This window comes from Chaetura pelagica, unplaced genomic scaffold, assembly GCF_000747805.2.
Source record: "Chaetura pelagica isolate M959 unplaced genomic scaffold, ChaPel_1.0 scaffold479, whole genome shotgun sequence".
NCBI lineage: Eukaryota > Metazoa > Chordata > Aves > Apodiformes > Apodidae > Chaetura > Chaetura pelagica.
In genome coordinates, this window is record NW_009954537.1 from 247,297 (window position 1) to 263,780 (window position 16,484).

General features: G+C 44.4%; 1 protein-coding gene across 1 annotated transcript in view; it reads right to left on the reverse strand.

Annotated features, from left to right (window-relative positions):
* Positions 1-5,653: 5,653 nt before the first annotated feature.
* The window catches only part of LOH12CR1 (loss of heterozygosity, 12, chromosomal region 1), a 77,006-nt gene continuing 66,175 nt past the window's right edge, over positions 5,654-16,484 (reverse strand). Inside the window, exon 5 of the mRNA XM_010004777.1 lies at positions 5,654-5,884. Coding sequence (XP_010003079.1) covers positions 5,654-5,884 — 231 coding nt within the window. The remainder of the gene's footprint in view (positions 5,885-16,484) is intronic.

The window sequence follows — 16,484 nt, forward strand, 5'->3', positions numbered from 1 at the left end:
GGAGGGTGGGTAAGGAAGAGAACAAAAATGGGGCAATTACATGAGCTGCTGTTTTAACATCAGCTTGCTGCTCATTATGCTTTGACTCAGCACAAGTTTTAAATTGATTTCTATGAGGAAGTGGCGGTTTCAGACACCCAGAACAGTGGCCTGGCAGTCCTCCTAGGAACAGCACTAGAGTTCTAATAAGGCTGTTGCTGCCCCTTTTAAAATCTGAAATCACTGATGTTCAGGCCAACTTGCCAACCTAGACATTTTATTTAGATAGCCATACCCTGACTAAACATCTAGCTAACCTGTATCTGTTCTTTGAGTTTTGGAGATCAAAGGACAGTTATCCTAGTACTTTTAGACATTATAGCAGTATAATACAATACCACTATTATACACATAAAACCACAATTGGGAATTCAGGTAGAAGAACAGTATTCATAATACATCAACTTAGCCTGACAAGTTGAACTATGTCTACATTTGAACCATGTCTACATTTAAACCATGTCTACAGAGAACTTTTAGGCCCTCTGGACCAAATGGTTGCTCTGACGCTAACTGAAGTGTTTCTGCTGTGAAGCCTTCAGCCAATTCTGCACTTGGAGAATAAAATTGAGACACCAGTACAAACAGAAGAGGAAAGGAAGCTATTTCTACAGCAGGCTTCTGCCACCTCCTGTGGCAGGAAAGGCACACAGGGGTCATAAGGTGCTTTGCAAATGAGAGGGCTGTTAATGCCTGTCCACCATCAACTCCCCCAAAGTGGGGCAGGAAAGCCTTTCTGCTAGGGTACAGCTGTAAAAACTGCACTGGGACATTCTCTCAAATCCAGCTCTGTATCAAGTTCATGTACCCAACTCGGAGTCACATGTGACAAAATCTACAGCCATCCTTATTTATTTATGGTTATGGTACTGCCTTGCAGTAGGGCATTACATTTCATTACCTTTACAGCTTGCCTGTAACATCAGTGCTGACTCTCCATCTGTTAAAGCTTTTAAAAAGACAGAAAGGGTTATTTTAGGCAGCTGACATTAACAATTGTCCTTTGAATGCCTCTCCTCTCCCACATGCCTGTAACCATGTAGTTGGGCTGAGCACAGCCACCACCACCTCAGACCTGCCCTGGATTTGCAGAACACTGAGTGAGCTGCTCTTCTGTCTTCACCCTGAAAGCCAGTCTGGCCAAGGATGGCCAACTCTAGTGCCTGCTGAAATCTGGCAAAGAACTAATACACAGCACCTGTCAAGACATGGTCTCTTTTTGACAGGCAGGTAAGTGTGGGAGGTGGTAGGGGGGAAGAAATGAGAAATACTTTGCTGCTCACATTAAGTCTTCCTGGGTGCCCTAAAAACAGGCAGACTGTCTCACACCATGAGTCCTTTGCACAGGGACACTAGAGTCGCACACTAATGTCTGAGTCCACCAATCCCAAATCCTCTCCTTTATCTCTTAAGAGGCCAACAGCACAGAAAAGGTAGGCACCCAACTGAACTACAGTCCCACCCCACTGCTGGCAAGTCACAAGCATGGCTGTACACATCATTTATCTAAAAGGGACATCAGCGCCAAGGAGAACTGGGACAGCATCCAAACCCCCCAACATGCATTTTCATTCTGGGACACACATTTCCTTACAGTCCCAGGGCAGAGGCAGCCACAGGGCAGCTGAAATGGGCCGTGTCCATAGCACAAAGGTGGGATCTGTGTACAAAGCAACACAGCTATGATAAGACCTCCCACACTCAAGTGTGTGTAGTGCCCACAGACATCACAGCAAGCTGTGGTGCACTGCACATGGAGGATGAGAAAGGCAATCAGAGAAACAACACACCTGGAAAAGAGGGATACCAAATGTTTTAATGCTGGAGCTGGGGGACATGGAGCACTTAGGCAGCTGAAAGGACATGAAGTCTGCAAACAGGATAACAACTCATAAACCAAGGAGTGCTCAGCCACGAGGCTGGTAACCAAAATATGCGCGGGCAGCTCGGGAACAGGAGGGATGTTACAGTAGCAGCTTGGGAAACCCTGGGCACACAGTCTGACAGAGGGGAAGGCCACTCATGCCATGAGTGGGCTTGAAAAAACATCTATTTCTAACACTGTAAAAGCTTAGAAGAGGGCAAAATGCATTTTAAATATTTAAATATATTTAAATATATTTAATTCAAAATACATATTTTTTTTAAAAAAAACAACACAACTATTTTCCATCCCATTCACTGGATCTTCACAGAAATTGCCCTGCAGGTAGGTTGGCACTTTAGCACCCTGTCAATGCATTAAATTAAAAATCAAGAACAACAGAATGAACAAAGCAAACCTCTTTTGCACATGTAGCACACTGACCAGCATAGGCTGGAACAAGCAGCAGCAGCAGCACAAAGCAGGGGTCACAACAGTAGAGTCAGGAGAAAACCCAGAGCCCCTCAGGCCAGCAGGAAGCTACAGACCCAGAGAGACATCCTGTTCTCCAGCTTTTCAGAAACCCACTTAGCAAGAAGCTTAGCCTGCACCCCAGACCACACACCACCTCAGAAAGCAGAAAGGGCAGAAATGTTTGTTTTCAGTGGAGGATGCCAGATTATTCTCTGCTTGTAGCACTAACTTTGTGGTAGAGGTAACAGTTAGTACATTTGTGAGATACCTGAGGCCTTCACCAATAGCATTTGGCTTGGAAAAGGAAATTTGTAAGCAGAAAGGTAATTCCAGTCACATCTAAAATATTCTGCCAAACAGTGGGAGAGGGAGCAAGGCAACAGTCTCACCTTGAGTACGACCTGCATCTGAGATGAAGTAGAGAACAGAGAAAAGTGAATGAGGAGCAGCCAAGCAACAAACTGTAGCTCAAGATGTGGCAGGAAATGCCTTCCCCTCAGTAAGAGGTCCAAAGACTTACAGTTAATGAAGCCAATGACAATGTTTTAAATAAAACTGTAAACCATCATTTGAGAACCACCAGTTAAGAGGGTGCACACTGTCTTACAGTACCCATACAGGAGACTATCACCTATCAAAGAAGGTGATGACCTGTGTGCACTGGAGGAGGTTGGTCTTCACATTTCAGCTCCCATTTCCTTCTAGTTAAGCTATTAATGTTTTTCACAACTTACCCTTGCTGCTCAGAAAGCTCTAGCTGGGCAGCCCAGCAGCACATCCACCAGCTTAAAGGCCACTGTTCCTAGGAACAAGCATTTTCTCCCATTATCAGCCCAATGTCTAGATGTTTTACAGCAAATAAGGAAGGAACTGACTTTCAGCCCTGGCTCCTGCAGCTTTCAGATAGGAATACTATTCACTTGCCCTCATTAGCACCACAAGGAGTAATGCTTTGATCTGACACTTGATAGCATGAGGCCAAATGTCTAGAAGCTTTACAGGAGAGAGCATCTGCAGCCTAGCCCCTGCCTCAAGATCCAGTGTCAGGATCTTCACACCAGTATAGGCTTCCAGCATGCCAGGGCGTGGGATATCCATGATCCTGTCTGGCCGACGGCTGAATGTCGCACATTCTAAACTTCCAGACAGCATCATCTGGATGAGGAGGGCAAAAACGCCTGCAGCTGCTATTTAAAGCTGCTGGATATTCTGGTGTGTCTGATGGCAGGAGGCAGAGACACACTCAGTGATGGACAAGGAGGATCCTCACTGGCATGGCCACGGGAAGTGGCTTTTCATGGCTTGTTGAGTCTCATGTAGCTTTTAACAAACCAAGTGTAAAATACTGCAGGATGCAGGAGCAAGGATGGCAGGCTGATGTTACATCCCACACAGCACACACCTACGTATATACAACCATTTAGCAGCTCTGGGGTGGAAACAGCAGACAACCAGGCCCACCCTGCTGCTGCTACTAGAAAATCTGCTGAGTTCCTTGCTGTCTCTCAAACAGTCAATTGCTCAGTTCCCAGGACATCATTCCAGGGGCTTAATTTCTATGGGACCCTGATTTCAGTGGACCAATCACCACTGTGGTTCAGACACACATCTAAGTTAGCTGCAGTTTGCATCACAAAACTGACTCTAGGCCACATGGCCTTTTGGAGTGCACCAAAAGAACGGCCTGTTGCTTCCTGCCACCAGGTAGCAATCAATACCACCAAAAACCTACCAGGTTTTCACTCCCTTATGCTTAGAGACCATATTTTGCTGATTAAGTACTAAGAGGTATTGAAGTTGCCTTTAGCCTCGTCCCATACTGGAAGATGGGTTAACTGACTCTCCCAAAGACACCTGTCCTAACCACTGGAACTGCACTCCTGGTGTACAACAGCCCTTGGGGTACCTGGGCACACTTCAGCCTCCTTGCCAGCGACAGCATCCTGGGACCACAGCCCTTCTGCTGCAGACAAGAGCTGTCACACAATGGTGATGCAGGCTGTTAAACCTTATTTCTAGATTCTTAAATATTTTTGCAGCAGCAATGTAGAATATCTGCCCTTTTTACACAGGGAGAAACCAAAGCTCGGAGAGGTGCTGCAAATCGTCTGCAGCCAGCAGACCAGTGTCACACTTGGCAATCAACCCATCTCCCATGGGACAGCACAGCACCTAAGCAGTATGGACACCCTGACTGCCTTCAAGCAGGGCCCTCTGCCTGGGAGAAGGCAAGAACATCTGGTAGCCTTTGGAACAGTTCACTGAGCGTGGTCTCAAAGGGCTGAGTAGTTTCAGTCATAAAACACCATGCTCAGGCAAGCTCTTAGCATGATGGCAGCTCAGCCAAGGAGAAGACCTAAAGGACTTCTCATACTTTCCCCCTCCAACTCCATATGTTTGAAGGTAAAGAAACAACTCCATCCCTCTGGTAGGAATAGACAGCACCAAGGTAACTGGAGTGTCCCAATAAAAATAAGACACCCTGTGTCCAACTTTGGGATGCAAAGTGAGCAGGTCTGTGCCAGAGCCTGTCAGAATCACTGTGCAAGGTGAGGGACACCAAACGCCACCAGCTGGAGCATGGGGACATTGCCAGGGCAAGGGGGAGAGGAATGCTAACTTGCTTAATGTTAACAGACATACATATCTGGAATAGTTATTCCTTTACAGCCTCATAAATTAGTGAGCCCATAAAAACAGAAGCCTCAAGGAGGACATGCCAAAACCCTGCCATGCAAACCATGTTAATTATGATAATAAGCAGATTTTAATAAGCCAGTTCCTGGCTCCCACACTTTTCACCTATAAAACACACACATATTTCCAAGGCCAGGGGATCTCAGAAATACCTGTCAGGCATACGATCTTCTAAATCCAAATGGCACAAAAACCACGTCAGAGGGCTAGTCACACCCTGTATCCCTTTGAATTTTTCTAGTAAAAAAAATAATAAATCAGATGACAGAAAACTCCTCCTCTGTAAACCCCCATCTAGTCACAGCAATGGAACAAATGCCTCGGCACAGGCAGTGGCAGAGGACACAGGAGGGCAAGAGGAGGGAGATGAAAGAAGGGTAAATCATCCTTTGCAAACGACGGGACCGGGGAGCTCCTGGATTCCTGGCTGTGCAGTCCTGGCAGCTAACACTGCTCTTCCTCCAATGCCCTGGCAGAGAGTCAGGCAGCACTGATGTCTGCTTCAAACATCTGCCAGCCCAATCTGCTGGAAGTGCTGGAGTCTGGAAGGTGAGAAGAAGGGGGAGCCTGCTGGATCAGCTACGACTTCAGCTCCCGGTCGGGTTTCATGCTGAAGGGCTCCAGCCTCTCGCCCTCGGGCAGCATGTTGTTCAGCCGCTCCATCAGCGGGACCGTCTGGTCGATGCCCATCTGGATGCGGCGCAGGATGGCAGACATCTCGTTGACCTTCTGGATCTGCTCTGCATACTTGGCATACTTCTTCTGGCGCTCCTGCATGAAGCTGTAAAGAGTTTCCACTGAGAGGTCCATCTGTTTGAAAACAACAAGCAGAGCAAGGAGCATTAGGCCAACTGTTACCACGCGTCTTTCAGCACGTTGTCTTTCCTAAAAGAAGCTGAGAAGCATGTTAGATGCCCCACTGGACCTACCAGCCAGGTAGAAAGGAGCTCCTCTGTTGGGGCATGACAAGTTTGTCATGAAACACAATGATTCATAGCTGTGTACAGGGGAAGACACATGACCATCTCAGTCCTACACCCAAACGCTAAGTATTTGATGAGAAAATTCTTTATTTATAGGGTTGAAAGCCAACAGGCACTGCCAGGGATTTCCCCATAAACTATATGCATACCCTCCAAGTTAACCAAACCCAGGGAACTCATGGCCTCCACCTCCACCTTCAGTATATTTTCAGTGGAGACTGTCCATTTGCAAGCATTAAGCTCTAGAATAATTGCCAGTGCAATTTCATCCTCTCAGCAAGGTTACTCTGTGACTAAGCCACTGCTGTTATTACCATCGTAGTCTGCAAAACTCCTGCCTTGGGAGAGAACCACAATGGATTGCTAGTGTCCCTAATTTCCCCGAATCCTAAAAATAAATGTGTTAGGAGTGACCCCAGGAGAGACATTAAGTAAATCAGCCATGAGATTAAACACGGCTCTAGCGTGATGACAATGACAGGAACTGCAGTGCTATTCCTGCCATTGAGTGACGAAGGTGGCCTTTATAATTCACAGCCCAACTTTCTCTTCAGCCAGACTTGTAAACTCCGGGCAGGATTCAGGCAATAGCTGTTCGTACCATACGCACAAGAGCCAAGTCAGATGGTTTAAGGTGTTTTACACATTGTAAGATGCACCATATATTCAGAGAGCTTGGAAACAGATCTTCTCCAAGCCCTCAAGTGCACACCTTGGGTTGCTTCGGCTTCCTGTAGCTGTGCTGGACAACCCCAGTCACTCTGGCACCCTGGCTTTTCAAACTGGTGTGTACACATCCTGTAACTACACTATGTCCTCAGTGGAAGTGGTCCCCTCTCCTGGGACCTGGCACATACCCACAGCAGTTGCTAAGTGAAGGGCTGGAGCAGACACAAGCTGACCTGATTTAGCCCGCTGCTGCTTCATATCACCATTTTTTCAAACCTCTCCATCTAAGTACCCCCAGAGGACAAAAGGTGACTGCTCAAGATGAAGCAACCTCAGGAAATCAATGTTGTTTGATTCAACGTTGTTCAATTCCATGTTGTTCAAACAACATCCCTCGTTTTTACTGTGTGACAGTCCACCCATTCAGTGGAGGACAGCTACCGTACCTGTCATCGGAACAACACAAATGTATCAGTGCACAGCTAAAAAACAAGCCATGCTTACCACACCTGACTTACACAGTACTTAAGTGGCAAGGATAATCCCAACTCAGCAGCCAGTGGTGCAGGGCTGCAGAGGAGAGCCTACAGCAAGGGAAGGACTGGGTGGAAGTGGTGCAGAGCTGGAAGGCGCAACCTCCACCAAGGAGGGAAGCCTGCCCTGACTGAGCACTGCCGTCTCACTGGCGGCAGCAGGGCTTGACACTGGGGGAGCTGTGTTTGCTGACAAACGTCCCTTTCAAGCCCTGGGGAAGGGGTCAAGACAAAAATAGTTGGGCAAGAAAATATTGTTGAGAAACCTAAGTTACAAACAGCATTGAAAACAAACACACGAGTTTCCGCTGAACTGTTGTGGGAATTAGGATGCAATTTTTTTCTCCCCATCACATCCATCAGAGCTGGATATAGCACCAATTAACCTTTTATTTTGTCTGTACTTTCTAGTGGTCTTAGGCTGAATTCTTCCTCTTTGCCTCTGTACTTTCCTGAGAATTCCTCCCTCCACACTTTCATACACAGGACAAAATAAAAACCAGCAGAGCAGGAAACTCCAAATAGAGTGGAAACAATTTAAGACTACACAGGGGTTTCTATTAAAACCCTGGCTTAATAATTTAGTAGCTTGGCGCTAGCTCTGTAAATTGGAGTGTGTAAAAGGCAGACCACCACCATGTCTGCCCGGGATGGAAGTAAATTCAACCCAGCACCTAAAAACATCCTACCTAATGAGAGACAGTGGCGTGGAGTGGCAGCCTGTCGGAAACCTGCCAAAAGCCAGCACGCCTCGTTAAACCGAGCGGTGTGGGGACGCAGGCAGAAACCTCCCCTGGTGTTGCAGTTCTCCACAGGCTGGTTGTCTACGTGGCCTCAGAGTGCTGTGCAAGAGGCAAAGCTCACATCTGCCAAGCTCTGAAACAAGCAAGAAACCAAACAACCAAAACCAGAAGGCCCTATTTCTCTCCATTCCAATAATTTCCATTTGTTGACTTTTAGGATCCTTGTGTAAACACCAGTAACATCCACTTACTAGGGGGGAACGTGGGGAGAAGCTGAAGCTGACCTGCAAGAGGAAGAAATGCAGAATGGCCTTCCAAGCTCTTTGCTACTTTGGGACATATTCACAATGGGTGCAAAAAAAGCTGCCTCACAAAGAAGAGAAAGGGTGGAAGTGAGTGTTTCCTATGGCTTCCTACATCTAGCATTCAAGTGTGCCTGCTGTGTGAGGCTACAGCAGCTGCACAGCCAGTGACACGACACCAAGGATCCAAGTTGAATAACTGTGAGGAAGGCCAACTTTTGCTCAGATGGAACCTGGCCTTTCTAACTAGAAAAAAAAAAAGAAAGAAGAAAGCTACGTGTTAACTCCTGTATATAAATGCCACTGCCTCTTTGCAGCTTTCCTTGTAGTGAGCCTAAATACACACTTACATCCTTCCTGCCTCCTCCCTCTCCAAGCAAGCTCCTCCAGTGCCAGACCTTGTGCTTTTACCTCTCCTGGCACAGAGTCCTGCTCCTCTGGCACTCAGACAGGGCCTTCAGTTGCAGAACCCTTGTGGGTCAGCCCAATTTACCCACCACAGAGACTAAAACTGCCCTTTGGGAATCTGCAATGAAGAGGGAACATGCCTAAGAATCCACTTAATTCCCGTCTACTTAATTCCATACAGTAGCAGTAAAAAAGCATCCGGAGAAAGACAGCTTAGGCAAAGAGTGTGCTCCCTTGCCTATAGCCAAGGCAGTCCATGCTTTTCAAGACACCTTCAAGGGTCAGATGACTTCTCTGCACAGCTCCCACCAACTCCCACTTCCCATACGTGAGACCGTGCCACAGACTCTTCTGAAAAACACTCAGGTCTCAGCCACCTTGCCCATCCCTGGCTCAGAAGTTCTCTGGGACACCCAGAAAACTCCTCAGAGCCAGCAGTTCTTCCACTGCCCTACAACCATCTGCAAGTGTTTATTTAAGCCATTGTTTCTCCTCTGCTTGCTTCAAGCTTCCTACTACTGCACCAGGCCACCACACTACAGGCAACTCCCCCATCAGCAGGTCACCACCCTGTACCCATAAGCCATGACAGATGTGGAGCTGCATTGTCACCAGCCTCTCAATCCCCTCATCATTGAGGCTTCAACTATCACCAATTTTTCCTTCAAACACCCTCACTGAGAAAGCTATCATCATCCCCAACTTGCAGAAGAGCTTAGAGAGTCAAAAGTCATCCCAAAGCCTTTTAAGAAGCAACAGAACAAAAGCAGAGGGCAGAGCCCAGCATGAGAGGGCCCAGTCCTAATTTTCATGAACAGGCTTTTTCAAGTCCCGGCCTGGTCTTCAGGAAAAAAAGACATGTTCTCAGTGCAGGGGAGAGAACCCCCAATGCACATTTTATTTCTTTCAAAAAATAATTCCTTCTGTCAAAGCAGGACACCCGATGCCACACATGTCCAAAGTAGAAGACAGGATTTTTTCCCCTTCCTACATTGAAAAAGATGGAAAAGTTTTATTTCTGTTTTTCTTTTAGGAGCATAGTATCCTAAATACAGGCAAGCAGGACGTGCTTTATTTGCACAGCCAGTGACACTGAGAATTTGAGTCTGTTTCTATTTCAAAGCTCATGACTCCTCCATGGATCAGTAGCAGCAGGACACTAATTTATGCCTCAGCTTCACATTTTAAACATGAAATGACATCTGCTGGGCTTTTCTTTCTTCAAATGAAAGCAGATTCATAATTACTTCCAACAACATTGCAAGATGGATATTCCCCCACTTAAAAGGGCCCCAGCACAGCCCCTCCTGCTACACCATTCACACTGTCAACCAGTAAGGGCTTGCAGACTCTCCTCTGTGTTACACAGGCCCATTTGTAACACCACACTGATGAAACACAAAACCAATTGAGGGTACTCTCAGGCATCTTGCACACCACAAATTCTTGCATTCATTTTAGAATTCTTCTTGGCCCACACTGCCAAGCAGAATAAAGACATTAATTTAGCCCACAAAAAGACTGAGGTCAGGACTGGACACTGCCCAACTCTTTTCAAGAGACCATGCTGAAAACAAACCAATGCCTATATATACCTCTTACCTGGTGTGGTTTTATAGCACCTCTGTCATGGGCATGTAAGCGTCCTGGGCTCTCAGAAAGAGAGTTCATGTCTTGTCAGTTCAATAACTTAGAATGAAAATTGCAGCCAGGCACATTTTCCCTGGTTGCTGAACACGCAAGCACAATCAAAAGTTCATTAAACTTGGAATGAAATTTCTAGAGAGGCACTGCTGACATTCATAACAAAACAAATGCATCTCATAAGAGGATGCTCTGTCATTCCCACTTCGTCCACTCCCTCCTTAAAATGCCAATAAGGCAAGATGGTTTTTTTCCCCCCAACTCAGCAACCCACCTTCAAGAGCCCAGCTAGACATCCATTTGTCATGGGTCCCTGTGCCCTAATGATTTGTTGTTAGCTCCCATCCCCCATGGCTGCCACTCAAAGAAACACAGCAACTAAGGCTTGATCCTTATTCCAGAAAGTTCACTTGCTCAAACAGTGCTCCAAGCACAAACAGCCTTTCCCTTCATGTTGTCAGGTGCCTGGCTGGGGTTAAATGAACTTCTTCCTGCAGCTGCACAAAAACCACATCTGAAAGTGACAGGCGGGAACATGACTGCATGGAATATTAGTCACGATGTGCTGGTGTGAAAATACTTTTCAATCAACACACTTAAAACTGAAGACAGCTCCTCTTTCTGTACTGCTTGAAAACAAATGTGCTCAATGAATAGCTTTTTTTTCCCTCTTCCCCTCTGTCTTTGATAATGTCACGCAAAGTTAGCACAATAGATCGTGATGACTTCCTGATGTTAGGAACATCCTCTGTTTCTCCCACTCCTCCCACACACTGGTAAGTGATAAACTTACTGGGTAGCATCTGTGCCAGGGCAGAAAAGAGACACCCCCAGCCAAGGATTCCACACCCTTCTCTTCAGCATCAGTCACCAGTTCATTAGTACCCTTCCTCTGCACCACTGCCAGGTAAACAACTACAATTTGTGTTTAAGTTTGCTTAGCATATCCAAGACCAAACACCATGCCAAAATCTTCCTTTTGCTCCCTGTGTAATTTGTCATTTCCATAAGCAATTGCCAAGGGTTATTCCATCCAAGCATTGCACAGATTGCAGTCAAGAGAAAGATGAGTAACCATTTTAAATGCCTCTAACATTGCATTTTATTAATGTTAATATGTCTATCACGGGCCTTACTTCAAAAGATCTACAGCTAAATCCATACCTGTTCCCTCAGAGCTATAGCAGATACATTATAGTGTAAGACAGGCTGCTGTGCCTGTAACATCAAGATTTAATTATTTTGGAAGGTCCTGGATTGCACCAAAAAAAAATCAGAATTCAAAAGAATTAGAAGGTTCATTCTTGAAATTAGCTTTTCCACCTTTAGGTAAATCTTTTCCTCCACATTGTGTTATTGGACAGGATATGTTTGTTGCTGCTCTGCAGTCTGACCTCCACAGACCACGTCTCTCTTACAGCTCCTATTCAAGCCACCCCTGCTTGAAAGCTACCAGCATCCCTCTGCCAACTGGCAGTCCCCCAAGCTTAAGTTATGACTGCTATCACTAGCTGTTGCTAAAAAAAGAGTCCTAAAGCTACGATTAAAACAATACCTACCTCTCACCCAGCACTAATGAACCAGGAGACTTCCCAGCACTTGAAAAAGCAAGGCCCCAGTTCACAGAGGTGGGAGAAGATGGACAAGCAAAGGCCAACAAGCAGCAGCCATGGGGCATCTGGTGCTGTCATTCTTACAGCCAGCTCTCCAGCCTGGATACATCTCATACCACAGTTGTGTTTATTGGGCTTTTTACTTACATTTGCCTCAACACCACGGCTACTTATCATCTTTTCTCTCTCAGAACAGTTAAACCATAACATAAGCAAGTAAAACTCAGGGCACAGTTTCACATGACACAAAATTCAACACAACCTCAGGCTGAAAAGCAGCAGTCCCACCTTCCTTCTTCAAACCATCTGCATAATCATGGGCTCAGTTATACATGTAAATTGGCAGAGGAGAGCAACACAAGTTTGGTCTCCCAGGCTTTCTCCAGCTATTTGTTCTTCTGTCCCATGAGCTTGCTTGACTGACCTGTCAGCCTGACAGTCAAAGCAGCAGCAAGATCACCACGCAAAGCAAGCACCATCTCTCCCACTGCACGTGTTCCTGCATCCTAATCCAGTGTTTGTTGTGACTCAGACTTTTAAATGCACAATAAGATTCTTGAGGTGGAAAAAAATTACCTGATTTTATCAGCAAGTTTCCTAAATTGTCACCAAGAAAAGGTTACAGTAATTCCTAGCTCATTAATGGATTTTAATTAGTAAGAACACTTTTTAGAGCTTTCAACTGCTATGTTTGTAGAACAATCTGCACCCATCTAAAAAGTCATCTCTAAAATTTAACTAAAAATGTTGTGTCATATTCAGAGCACTAGAAATGTTTCCATACCTCTCCTAAACAACAACGTTTAAGAAAAATAAATAACAAAACCAACCAGATGGCACATAAGATTAATGAAACGGTGTGTGTAATGTCCTCACAAAACCTCTCTTTTGTGGAGTACAACTCCACAGAAATCAAGAAGAAACTCATAGCCTGTCTTTAATTAACTGTTCCTGGAAAAGACAAATCTGTATCCATTACAGAGTGATCTGTTTCCTAATGGTAACTTGCACAACTCTTATTTCTGACTACTTAATAATTCTGCTACGAAACATGGCCTTCAATTCCCTCATTTCCTGATTTTACACTGCTGCCCCATTACTCACTCAGAACACTCCTATTCCCAGCCAGAGCTTGAATATTTTAAGACAACAGCACTTGTAAATTTTATTTACCCTTAGGGTTTTATTTTATCATAAATTTCAGCTCTGTACTTTCAACATGTCAGAATGACTAGCTTAAAGCAATTTGGTTTTCCCTTCAAAAACAAGCTTTGATTTGAAAAGAGGTGACTGGGCTGTCATTAATGAGCTGTTTCTCAGAAAACACCACTGTTCTCTTTCGGGAGTGAAAAGGTGCTATCTAAAATAGTCAGCATCATTACATCTGCAAGCCATCTGATCTATTAATGTTCTTCTCAGCTTCACACTTAGGACCTGGTCTTCTTTTCCAGATGTCCTACAGAAGGTTTCTCAACATTTTTCAAAGAAGACGCTATCCTTGCCATCTTTAGTCAGGGTGAGACACACAAATAGAAGGTGTTTTCTAAATGAGAACACTAGAGGTCTTAAACCTGCTCTCTGAGGATGCAAAAAAGCTGAGTTTTAACCATTTCCTACAGTTTGTGAAGTGGTAAAAGGCTTATCTAGGACTCCTTATTTTTTGTCTGGAGAACTGCAGACAAAGATGGGTTCAAGCAGCCTGCCACTCAGCCAGTCCAGTGCATCTGGTTGCATCAGACCTACCTACATATGCAGTGCAGATGGGCTGTATACACGCAAGAAGGCTGAAGCCCGAGATGTGCAGGGCCACAAACACTGCAGTCAGGAATCAGGGCTGGACATCTGACAGATGAAGCTTTTGCTCTTTCCCCAACAGTCACAGCTCTCATATGAAAGTCCAAACCAACTTATTCTCGCCAAGGGAACTAACTCAAAGGTATGTCAGCTTTAGCAACATTAGCCACTGATAATCTGAAAAATTTTGGAAAGTTTTTTTTTAAGCTTTACATCAGCTCCTTCATGTTAAAACAAAATTAAATGAGCTACTTCATTCCCAGAAAGCTCTTTTAAAGAGTGACTCCACCATACTTCCACAGTGCTGAAGCTAAAGTCTTTGCCTTCAGGAAAGCCTCAAGGAAATATTGAACACTGTGGCTAATTTCCATAGCAAGCTCTTCAGAGGCTATAGACTATTGTTCTAAATATTGTAACAAAGAGTAGATAACACCACTGATGATAATCAGCAATTCAGACAAAAGTTTAAAGAATAAGTAGTGGTAACTCTGATCCACTCTGAGAATTCTTTTTTATTGTACTGAGCTGGAGCAGCCTCAGGTTTCACAAAGGCTGAGTATTTCACTCTCCTTGTTTATGTCTACAATTGGATTTCTTAAACAAGTTAATCAAAAGCAAGGAGGCATTTGCATATTTACCCTATGATGTAGCAGAAGAACTTATAATTGAAAAGTAAGTAGTTCACCTTCTGTTCCCACGTAGTTTAGGTCAGGCACAAGCAAAAATTAAACTCAGTGGACTGAATTAAGCAAAAGAAAAGGCTATGACCCAAGAAAATTTAAAAACTCTTAAATTCCTTGCCATATATTGCTGTTGATTTGTTTTACAACCACTTGAACATCTTTTTTAGCTGAAATTCATCTGATTTGGGATTTTATTGTTTAGATAATTCGCCAGTCCCAGCAATTGCTCCTCAAGTACATCACTTAATCTGGTAAAAAAATAAATATCTGATTTCTTGTCACCTACACCACAGGTTGGCATAGACAATTTCAGGGTATTCTATTATACTATAATTCCGCATTTTATCCAGGCTTCCAGAGGTAGATGATACATCCAGTCAAGAACAACATACACACTAATTAATTACTAGTAAATTATATGTTTCATACCTCTGTTGAAATAATGGCTATTAACGTTCTCATATAGAAACATTCATGCCCCAATGGCACAGAAACATTCTGGAAGCCCTGTCCTTCATAAAAAGCAAGATGGACAGATTACTTGCACTAAGGCTTTGTAATACTTTCAACATGAAGTCATCCTTGCAGATCACACCTGATTGTTATCAGAATGCTAATTACAGGGCTGCTAAAACAAGGTCAACCCTGCTCTCCCAGCCCACCTCCTAGCATCTTTAAGTCATCAGTGCAACTCCAAATCTTTGCAAATACTACTGGCTAACCTATCTAAAATGAGTACCAAACTGCTGAACAGCTTATAGCTAACATTCCTTACACTTCCCCCCATCTCTAGCCTCCCCCAGTTCTCACTTACAGGTAGAGCTGACACCTAGAAAATTTCAATTCAACATTGAAACACAAGATTATTGTTGAAAATTAAAGCCTGCAAAGTTATTTTCCTGTACCAACACAATCCAGCAGGGAGGGAGAAGACCGTTTTTGATCTATGTTAATCTCAGAGTTATTTAGAAAAATAAGTCATATCCTTTTTGGTGTTCATTTGACTAAGCAAGCATGTAAAGCTTTTCCAGTTTCCTCCCCAAGTTTCTCCACTCCCCAAGCATCCTTATAGTCCTTCTGCTGTCTTAGGAACTTGCCTTCCTTCAACATAACGAGAACTGCACACAGTGCATCAGACAAGGTAATCTCTCAGCCTTGTGCAATATAATCAATATGTTCCTATTTCTCATGGGAGTACCCTGTGTTACACACCCCAGGCTGAGGTGTGTATACACCTGCTTTCTTCATACCTCAAATTTGTTTCACGTCCAAACTAAATACCAAGCCTGGTAACTCTGGAATGGACCTCAATACTTTCTATTCCTATTCGAAGATCTACAATTTTGGGGGAGGGGGGTGGGTGGGTTCTTTGTTTGTCGTTGTTCTTGGAGGTTTTTCCCACCTGGGGAAATTTCATAGTTTTAACGTAATTTTCTCAGAAGGCCATAAGAAATCAAAGCACAAGAGGAGGGAACATACTGGAACTGATTTCACACATATATTTCTGGAGCGAGGGACTGATCTTTTTTATGACACCAAATGAAGATGTGCATGTTAACACAACAGATTTAAGGCTGTCACGAGTGCAAACAATCCTTCGTCTTCCTTAATAACTACTAGATCACTTCATAAAGTTCATGTACAACAAAGTACTGGCCATCTGCCTCAGGCATACACAGCAAGACATTTATTCTATGTATTAAAGTAACAGTTGTGAATCTTTTTCAAAAGAGTTTTCCTTCTTTGATGCTGGCTGACAAAGCCATCACCCCACCACTCATGAATTCAAGCTACTTGCACATCAGGCTGGAGAAAAACGACTAAGAGTATCTACAGGACATGAAGGTGGCTTCCAGTTTAAGAACCCTGCACACTTATTTCTTCATGATGATGCCTGTTAACATCACAGTCTTCATAAATAACACTTCAACACAGAAGAGAGAAGAAATAAAGAGCCAGATAGATTGGATTTGGGGCACTGCTAATTTAAGTCTGTGAACCAAAAGGCTTAACTCTGCTTGTAAGTCAACGTGGCCTC